Source organism: Taeniopygia guttata, chromosome 1, assembly GCF_048771995.1.
Source record: "Taeniopygia guttata chromosome 1, bTaeGut7.mat, whole genome shotgun sequence".
NCBI classification, from domain to species: Eukaryota; Metazoa; Chordata; class Aves; order Passeriformes; family Estrildidae; genus Taeniopygia; species Taeniopygia guttata.
Window position 1 is genome coordinate 96070887 of NC_133024.1, and position 10044 is coordinate 96080930.

General features: G+C 39.1%; 1 protein-coding gene across 2 annotated transcripts in view; it reads left to right on the forward strand.

The window, feature by feature from the left end:
• CLCN4 (chloride voltage-gated channel 4) overlaps positions 1-9700 on the forward strand; it is a 46110-nt gene extending 36410 nt beyond the window's left edge. For both annotated transcript variants that reach the window (XM_012569621.5, XM_030280659.4), the window contains exons 11-12: positions 4224-4440; positions 5832-9700. In XM_012569621.5, coding sequence (XP_012425075.4) covers positions 4224-4440; positions 5832-5922 — 308 coding nt within the window. In that variant the 3' untranslated portion in view covers positions 5923-9700. The remainder of the gene's footprint in view (positions 1-4223; positions 4441-5831) is intronic.
• The last annotated feature ends 344 nt before the right edge of the window (positions 9701-10044 follow it).

The window sequence follows — 10044 nt, forward strand, 5'->3', positions numbered from 1 at the left end:
ACTTTGCTCACCCAGTGTTGAAATAGCCTGTGCTCCCTTCTGGTGCTCTATCTCAGTTTTTTCTCACATGCAGGCTTTTAGTGCTACAGGTGGAAAGTTTTCAGTGCACAATATTTTTTGGTAAAGATGGATGAATTTTATCTGGCATGTAGTGGATGGCTGGCTGGTTGCCTGAGAACCCAAATCCAGGTCATTAAAGATTTTGACTGTCAGGTCCTTTCCTGCTTGATCTGATGAATAAGTGGGGATTGAAGAAGTGTATTGGATGAAAGCAAGTTTTTCCACCTTTTTTGGACCCAGGGCACCCACAACTGCAGAGGTCTGCAAGGCTGGCCCACTGTCTGCTCCCAGTTCTGGCAGTGCTGTGACGTTAAGAGCCAGCTGGGCAGGCAGGCAAGATGCCATCTGGGCATGGTTGCCTTGTACTTTGCAGGGGAGTGAAATGTCTGGTATATCCAAATCTCCTTGACTTGGAACTATTCTTTGCATGGTTTTGTTTCATCCCTGTTGTTCAGGCACCTTAAAAAAGCTGTCCTCTCTGATGGAAATTCACATATTTTTCAGACAAGAAAATTAATAAATGGAAAATTTGGGTTAGTTTTGAAGGTCACTTTCCAGCTTAGTTCCCACAAAGCTAAAATAAAAATTGAAGTCTTTAAAGCACATGCTTTAGATGTATTTAGCCTACCCTGGGTCTGTCTTTTATACTGCCCATGCCATGTCATGGCTTTAACACTTGGTGCCTTCCTAAGTTAATAGTCTTTTGCACCTCCTTTTCAGGAAGGTTTGTCAGTGGGAAAATTGCATGGACTGAAGATGCAGAGCCCTTACTTTAAAATCAGAAAGATCAGAGGCTGCTTGAAGTGAGTCAAAGAACTTTGAGGAACTGGGTCTTTTGTTTCAGGTCATAAATGGCAGTGTGTATGAATGGTCTTGCCAGAAGATGTGAGAAAATGTCAGGCTATGAGCAAAGAAATCAGTTAAAATTAAACTCAGTAAACATTTACATCAAAATGCTTTCCTGTTCAAAAACTGTTTGACGTCTGCATTTTTCAGAGGAAAATGTACTGTCTCCTGATCAGTTCTAATTAAGAGCATCTTTTATAGGAAATGAGACAGAACTTAGATTTAAAATTAAATTATTGCATACACAGATAAGTTTTTTCTAAAATCCCCAGCCACCAGTGATCTTTGGTAACCCTTTTCACCTTGGGCTGAGTGTGAGTGCTGCCATTGTTTGCTAACACTATGATAAATGATTAATGTTTCCAGTATGATTTGTGTCCTTATGACTTAAAATCTGGATTTAGTTTCAAAAGACACAGTATATGGTTCCAATACAGAGCAAGGCAAAGCATGCTAGCAACATTTTGCATTTTAATCCTCTTTCTCTAAGTTGCTTTGCCTGAATTTCAGAGTTGGTATTGTTGATCACTACCACAAGGGTAGCTAATGTGTTCTGAACCTCCACCTCTGCTTGCTTCATGGTTGTGATCATGGAGCCATTACACCAGTTCTCCTTAAGATGGTGAAGCATCTCTTATTCACCTGTTCAGGTTCACCTGCTCGGCCTGACAGAGATCCTGGAGTCAATCTCAGAAAAGCATAAGCCCCATCCATGCAGGACTTCAGCCAGGAATGAGGTCTTACCAAAAGCAGAGTCAGGCCCACTTCAGTATCTCTTCTTTCACCAGTATCTCTTTTTTCATGGCATTGTGCCCTGCAGAATGCCTCCTCAGTTTGAACTAGCTCTGGTACCTCTACATAAGAACACCGGGCACTTCAGAGACATGGTTTAAGTCAAGAATTTCAGCTTCTTTCTCAGGCCTAATTCGTTGTGCATCAGTGGTATGGTGGTCCAGGGAATACTCTGTGGAAGTACTTCAATTCCCTCACACATCTGCCTTCTCGGATGAAGGCAATAGCTGCTGAGTCTTGCATCAAATATCCGTTTGCACAAACTTATCTGCCTCATGATTAATTCCTACAAAATTTCTTTCCTATTGAGTGGAGCATGTTCTATAAATGCATCACATACCTGCAAAGTGAATGGCAATGCCATTTCCAATTGCTCAGCAGCATCCTCAGGAGGACTGTGTCCTTCCATTGCTCCTTGTTCAGTAGGTAGGCAGGTGAGGTGGAAGAGTCACCCTCGGGGAAGAGGTGTCTACATTTCAGATGACACCTACTTTACAGTCTTACAGAGGGGAGTTTTTGACACTGCAAAGCTTTTCTTAAATTTGGCCAGCTCCAGCTCCACCATGCAAAAGGCAGAGTCTTGGACAATAGCCAGGTGGCCTGTATAATATGCTTTTCCCAGTGTGGAGTTGAGAGACCAACAGAGTTGACATAGGCTGTTAAATGTGAACCCCTGTTTCATGTTTGAGAGAATTAATTCACTCTCTAGCTATGACAAGAGCCTGCATAGATTGCTCTGTAAAACCAGACATTGTCATCCATTTGCTTTGCTCTTTCTATTAACAATGCATTGACTGCAAAAAGGATCTGCTTTTTTTTTACCTTTACTCCCACTCCCTCATCCAGTAAGACTGCATACAAAATCCACCATTTTTCTGATGCCACTGAATTACTCCATAGTACTACATCCTTCAAATTTCTCTAGAGAGGTGTTTGACATGGAAGAGTGAAATCATGGCTTTGGCTAATCACTGTTGTTCAGGGTCACTGCTGCCTTGGGAACAGCAATGTGGTAACCGAAATGCTTGGCCCTATTTCTTAGGGTGCAGCTTTGGGAAGGAAATACCTAGCTGTCAAAGGTTTTTATCAAAGGGTGGGAGTTACTTTCAGTTTGATTAATGCTACCTCTTAGCACAGATCATGTATCAAAGAACTATGCAGGCATATTCACACTTGAAATTGGATGTATGAATTGAAACAAGCTGAGACAAAACTAACATCATTCCTGTAAATTGCAATAGGATTTGTAATATGTGGGGTGAGAAGGTTGAGAATCATATACTGTACTTATGCTAGGTTTGAGCCAGCGCTGCTCCAGTTCCAGAAATATTACAAGGCAATGATCGTTAAATGCAAAAAAAAAAAAAAAAAAAAAAAAAAAAAAAAAACCAGCAGCTGAAGCATGTTGGAAACCATCACTGTCTACATTACAAGTCGCAGGTTTCTCACTCTGATTGATGGCAGAGAGTTCCAAGAATATTTACATATGCTTGGAGTATGAGTTCAAGAGCAGAAGCAACCTAGGTTAATTGAAAGCAATAATTTAACTATTTCCAAGAATTTATTAAAAAAATATAAAGTTAAGCCCTCAGAGCCAAACACATGATACCCTTATTCTGGGGAGCGAAAAGTTGTCTGTCATTTGGAAATCTGTCTCATATGATGTTTATACCCTGTGGTGTTGAGTAGAGATGAGGTAAACATTGCAAAGAAAATAAAGTACTGCAATGGTAAGTCTTGGGGCATGCTTTAAGTAAAAGGCTTATACTGATCGTGCAATCTCCAGATGTAGTGTGATGTTCACTTCGTCATTTGATCCAAGTATTAATGATAGCTTTTCAACTTCTGAAAATGGTCACACATGTGCTGTTTACCCCTACGTTTTTCCTTCCTCTACTATTTTTCCTTTAAGTAGAAAGTTAATTTATTTTTCCTTTTTAAAATCTAGATATGCAAAGTATTTAAGGCATTAAGTGTAAACCCGCAAAATTTACCCTGCATGCCAGGGAGGTGTGCTGATGTAGAAAAACACCCACGCCGCCTCTGGATCCCTGGAATGTGAATTTGTCTTTCCCCAGCTTTGTGTTCATAAATCTGTTCACCATGTCCGCATTTTCCCAAATCCACTGAAAAGTTTTTCTCCAAGCCAGCTGGGATCTTACATAGCTGTTGACTCCACTCCTTCAGGCATATAATAAAGTTTCTGTTGTGATTCTCACAATGGAGGAAATTACGTACAGTGATTTGAATTTGACAGAAATTGGATTAGTGAAGTTTGTGAAATGCAATGAGCTGCATATTTATTCAGAGTAGCATTATCCCAACCAAGGAAAAATACGCGCCTATAAAAATATCACATTTACTTTTAGGGAGCAATGTCTTAAGGAAATTCAAGGTTACTCAGTGACCCAAATTTCGAGATTTCAGTACATGAAAGACAAAACCAAACCTTACTTTCTAAAGGAGGAATTCTTTTTTATTATCCGACTTAATTCACTATCTATACCAATTTTTGTGTTGCACAGAGAATGCAAGACAGCGTCAGGATGGGGTGGTGAGCAACTCCATCATGTACTTCACCGAAGACCCCCCAGAGCTGCCACCCAACAGTCCCCACCCGCTGAAACTGCGGCGCATTCTCAACCTGAGCCCGTTCACGGTCACCGACCACACCCCAATGGAAACTGTGGTAGATATTTTCCGAAAACTTGGACTCCGGCAGTGCCTGGTGACTCGCAGTGGGTGAGTAGTTGACAGTCAAGTGAATATTTTTATTTTGTCTTATTTTGTATATGGATGAATAAGGGAATCTCACCCATGTCTCTCCAGGGCAGCAAAAGATGTCAGACTTGGAACCAAAATGGTGCTTGCAGGGTGTTATATTTCATTCTGCTCTCCCAAATCCCTAGTGTATTCTCATTTAGATAAGGTAAAAATAAATACAAAATAAACAGTTCTGACTTCCACTATGATTCAGTTTTCAGCAGAGGCAGATCTGGCAAGCAGTATTGTTTGCAAAGACTGTGCCTGTTTTGAGATACCCAGCTAGACTAGATGTTTCTGAAAATTGTGATAAAGGTGTCACTGGAAGAAAATTACTCTGTTCAACTTTCTTTATTGGATAATAGAAAGGTGTATAGACCAAAGGCCCTCAAATAACAGCTGAAGGAGGTGAGGAAACATTAAATTAGGGGAATAAAAAGCTGTACCATGTGGACTAGACATAACATCCCAGAGTTCCAATGGAATTTGAGATATTTGGGCATCATGGCTCATCCCAGGATCTAGTGATAGCAGGACAGCCAAACCACAGCCATGAGTTCAAATGTGGAAGATTAAAATTTATTCTTCTATTAAAGAGTGTTTTTGTTATTCAAAAATATTGCATATCAGTCGTTACTGTCAGTGCAGTATCCTCAGCATTAAGAAAATAAGAACCGTTACTGGGACACAGATAAAGGTTCTGATTTTTGGTGCCCGGATTCAGAAATTCATATCTAGACTTTTAGAAGTTATGTGAAATGAAAGGTGGAAAAACTATTAATAATGACATAGTTTCAATATTCAGTGCCTAATGGTCTTTAAGGACTGGAAGTAAAAAGCCCTTGAATACTGAAGGTTATGAAATTCTTTGACTCTTGGGGCCAGACATCCCATAGGCCTCATCTTTCTTGACAGATATAATTCATTTAGGTTCATATAAATGAGAAATTATCATTTAAATCTGAAGGAATTATGCTGTCAGGCAGTGAGAGTTTCAGAAACTCTGTGCTTTAGCTTACTTTGTGTATTGCCAAGCACTGATACCTTGGGTTTGACTGCTGGTCCTCACAGCCTGAGCCTAAAGAAACTTATTATTTTGTTGTATGAAGTCTTAGTTGTTGTAGCTCCTCACTCAATTATGTTCCCATCAGCAAGAGGTAATAAGCCAAAGTATTTCACTTAATTATCATGGCTGGGGTAGTAGAAATACATGAGGTGAGACTACTTTTATAAAAATACAATAATTGGGGAATACATGAGATGGACAGTACTGTATGGAAACACTCACAAAATGTCCCTGCAGCTGAACAGGGAAAAAAATCTGGATGATATATGAGACTGTTGACCTTTCACTTCCTTTTCTCCTATAGGAGGCTGCTGGGTATCATAACTAAAAAGGATGTATTAAGACATATGGCTCAAATGGCAAACCAGGACCCTGAATCTATCATGTTTAACTAGACTGGTAAAGAAGAAGAAAGTAACCCCACAGGAATCCCTTCTAGGTTAACACGAAGGCTATGTTTGGTGTTTCATCTTGCTTAAAGAGAAAAAGGTAACATATATGAGGAATGGCCTGATATGCCTCTGACAGAGGGAGTGGATGCAGGACAGCACTTATTTAATGAGGAAGGCAGTTCAGAAGCTCTGAGCAGCTGCAGACATCAAGCTGTGTTTCCTTAATGAGGTCCCCAACAGCTCAATTGGAGCACGGGTGGGTGTAAGTGATGCGGCACTTGGAGACAAAGAGACACGAGCACTAGTGGGAGGCATCAGGGTCACAGGAACTCCTGAGGCAGGTGTGAAGAGTAGCAGACACTGTTTATGTACAAGCTGCTAAGAGATAGAAAGGTTTGTGTTCCAAGCCACAGAGTGTAGATGAGTTATGTCAGTTACTTTTGTTACTGGAATCATGGCTATTTGTTTGCTACTGAGTTACACCATTTTCATGACAGACAAAAATTGGCATATTTTTAAATGAAAGACTTTGTCATCTTCATTTATTTTGTAAATGTTTAATGAATCAAGAATGGAGTTGTCTTAAGAAAAGAGTAAGATTATGCCTCAAATCACTTTAAAATATAGTGTCCCTTGCTCCCTGCTTTAGTCTTTTGGATTTTATACTGCTTAGCATTTCTGTCAACCAGCTTTCCCTTATAAATGTTGAAATGGGATTTATTTGTAAGAATTTATTATCTCTCTATGCAATTTTGCATACAAGTACTGTAAAATTTAGTATTTTGTGGTTTGCTGTGGTAACTGGAAAAAACATAGAAGCCCATAAAATGGTTTTCAAAAGCACTAAAAGGACAGTGGTATCTGTCTCTCATCAATGTTAGTGACAAGAGAGTGAATCCCTCACTGTCTTCCCTTATGTGCATCACAGTTTTTCACAAATGAATGACATTCTGCATTGATTCTTGGTTGTCCACTTAGGTCCTTTTTGTCATTGCTCTTTCTTGGCATTTCTATGTACTTGCCAAGAGATTGTTGAAATCAATTTAACAGTCATATTATTCTGGAAGAGATCTACTTTTTATGCACTTGTCAGTCATAGGGCTGTGGAATTCCACTGCACAGCACTGTGGCTGGATAAGACCAGAAGGACTGAGAATGCAAATGATCATAGGAAAGCTTTAAGTATTTATCTGTTTGCACCAAGAACACAAGATTTACCAGATCCTGGTAGAGACCTCTAAGTCACTCAGGTAAAAATGTTAAATTTTCCTAAACCCTTGTTCAGGCCCTTTGTGAGATGAAGAGGGTTAACCCTTTAGCCAATACTGCTATCAGTAACAAAATACCAAATTGTAGTCTCTGTAACACATAGTTCACACTGCCCTTGCTTTATGGATGTGAACTTAGAAATTGGAGAAAAGTTGTGCTCTGAATCCTCTTCAGACCTCCTGGTCCCTTCATTTAGGCACCTAAGACCTCTGGTATTTTTGCTCAAATTCAGCCACATAACTGGTGGTGCTTGAATGGTCCTCATGGGCAGAGATGACCTTCCATGCCAGAGCAGCCTGTTGCTTACTCCAGCCCAAACCCAGACCATCAATCTAACGTGTAGGCAACGTGCATGATTATTGTGTCCCTGAACTGAGACAGCTACTCAGGTGCACCCTGATTTAGATGCCGATGTTCTATGTCACAAATTCCTCCTCTTATCTCCAATGACTCCGCTTCCTTCTGGCATGTGTCCCACTGCATTCACATGGAGTATGGCCTGAATTGCTGAAGTAAAAGAAACGGAAGTAGAGGGACAATTTTAATCTGTTAAGTACTCCACTTAACAATGGTGTGTGCAACAGACTGACATAAATACATGTAGCTCTGGCCAAAGCCCATAAATATTTCAGTGTATACTTTTTGTTAACTGAACAGCTGCAATACAATGTATTATTAAAGGGATGTTATTAACACGATGTAAACTATAGGACTGAGCAACCCCTTTCTTCTGAAAATAGGAAAGAGAACATAATGTGATTATTTCTTACATTTTTCTGTGAAGCTGTCAGCAGCCAAACTTATAAAAAACCAACCAAATCAACAACAATGCTCATAAACACTGATTTCCTCATTTGAACAGAGATGCCATCATAGTATCAGTTCGTTCCCACAACTAAATCCAAATGGGGCTTTATACAATTGTCAGTCTCTACCCATAACTTCTAGAATCTAAGGGATGTAGACTAAGCCAAAAAGGCTGACTTTTGAGACCAGTCTCATTCTTGGATTAAAACTGTATGACCATGTTCTACTTTGCATGTTTGCTAACAGCAACCAATATAGTGTATCGACACTGAAAAACATTGTAATTTTATGAGAAAAAGACATGGACTTGCCTAAGTGACATTAATCTGGCTATGAATACAAATTCACATATGTATTGACTTGTCTTATCAGGTTAAACTCAATCTGTGGTTATGCATAGGCATGGACTTGTGTGGTTAATTACCATTAATACCCAGAGGCCTGATTTGCTGAAACCAAGTCACCCTTGTGATAGCTTGTTGACTTGCCTTATTAGACTACTTAGGAAGAGCCCTCAGGGCTTAAAAACAAGATCCAAAAAACAAACATGGTGGTTTGTAGCAAGCACCAGCAGAAGAATTGAGATTTATGTGGTTGTTGTGAATGCAGTTTGACCCTGGACTATCACCCAAGTAAAAGGCAGATAAATGTGTGTACAGTTCTATCAAACACATTCCTTTCTAGATGGAAAGCTTTAAATACCTAAGGAGTCAAGGGAAAAACCTTTGGACATGTAACCATGTAGTGCTGCTCCTTGTTCCAGTGTCTGTTCAAAAGATGTTAAACCAGAGCAGGGGCTGCTATTCGGCTGCCCAGGAATGGCACATTCATGGCTAACTTCAGCTGCTTGGTGTTATCATCAAGGCTGAGGCTGATGCTAGAATGACATGGAGAGCTTTGAAACAGGACAGACTTTGCTAATTAGGAAACTTCCTCCATGCTACAGCTTTTATTGCTCTTCACACTGGTGTCTGAAAGGAAACACCCTTAATATAAATTAATAACATGCTTATCTCAAAAAATGCAGCTATGATGTTATGATTTAATTTATTTCCCCATAACATGCCCATTATCAGGCACTGTTTTCCATCTGTATTCCAAAATTTGTTTCAGAAGGTACTGAATAGACTCCAAGAGGCATAGATCTCAGCCCTAACTATATATTTGAATTTGTAGAGCTCAAGATAGCCACATAGTGTTATCAGAGTTATGTGAGTGTTTTAGTATATTCTGCTGACTTTATGCAACCTCAGTTCAATCCTTCAAACAGTTGGCCTTCAAAAATGCCCAACTAAACCAAATAGAGGAATAAAAATCTTTGAATAATGGAGATTCAGTATTGTACCTTTGTTTTGCATGAACTGTGTTAAGTTACATTCAGCTTGTGAACTTGAAGCAACCTGTACTGGAAAGTTTATTAATAAAGTACAGAAATGGATGATGTTAGAAAGACCCTTTGGCTGTCCCAGTGACACTAATTATTAATTCTTATGCTTTGAAGAAGCAGAAAAAGAATGTTTAAGGATTACAGAAGACTCACTGATTCCGTGTTTGAACGACACTATATTTATGACTGTAGTTTTGCTTTGGCTCTATTTGTTGTTTTGGTTTTTTTAATTGTAGAAAACAGTGTATCTGTTGCACCTTATAAAAACCAATGTTTGGACTCTATTTTTTAAATAAAACTGACTTACAGTACTGGAAACATTTCTTGGATATCTTATTAATTAGAAAAGTATTTCACTTAATGTCTGTATGATTTGTATGTTTCCTTTTCTCACTTTTAGGGATAACTCAAGCCTGAGTTCTAGAGATCTAGGATATCCAATTAAATTATAGGTTAGATAATATTAAGAAGGGAGTTAGTAAAGTTCACACAGTGGACTTCAGAGAATCAGTTTTGACAGCTGGCTGTTTTATTTTCAGAGAAAAATGTTTTTTCTTCAGCATCAGAAATACCTTAGAAATCTAAAAAGAGAAGAAAAATGGTTTATCTAACCAGGTTGTTCTGTCTACAATGATCATGAAAGTTTAAAACTAGATGTTGTG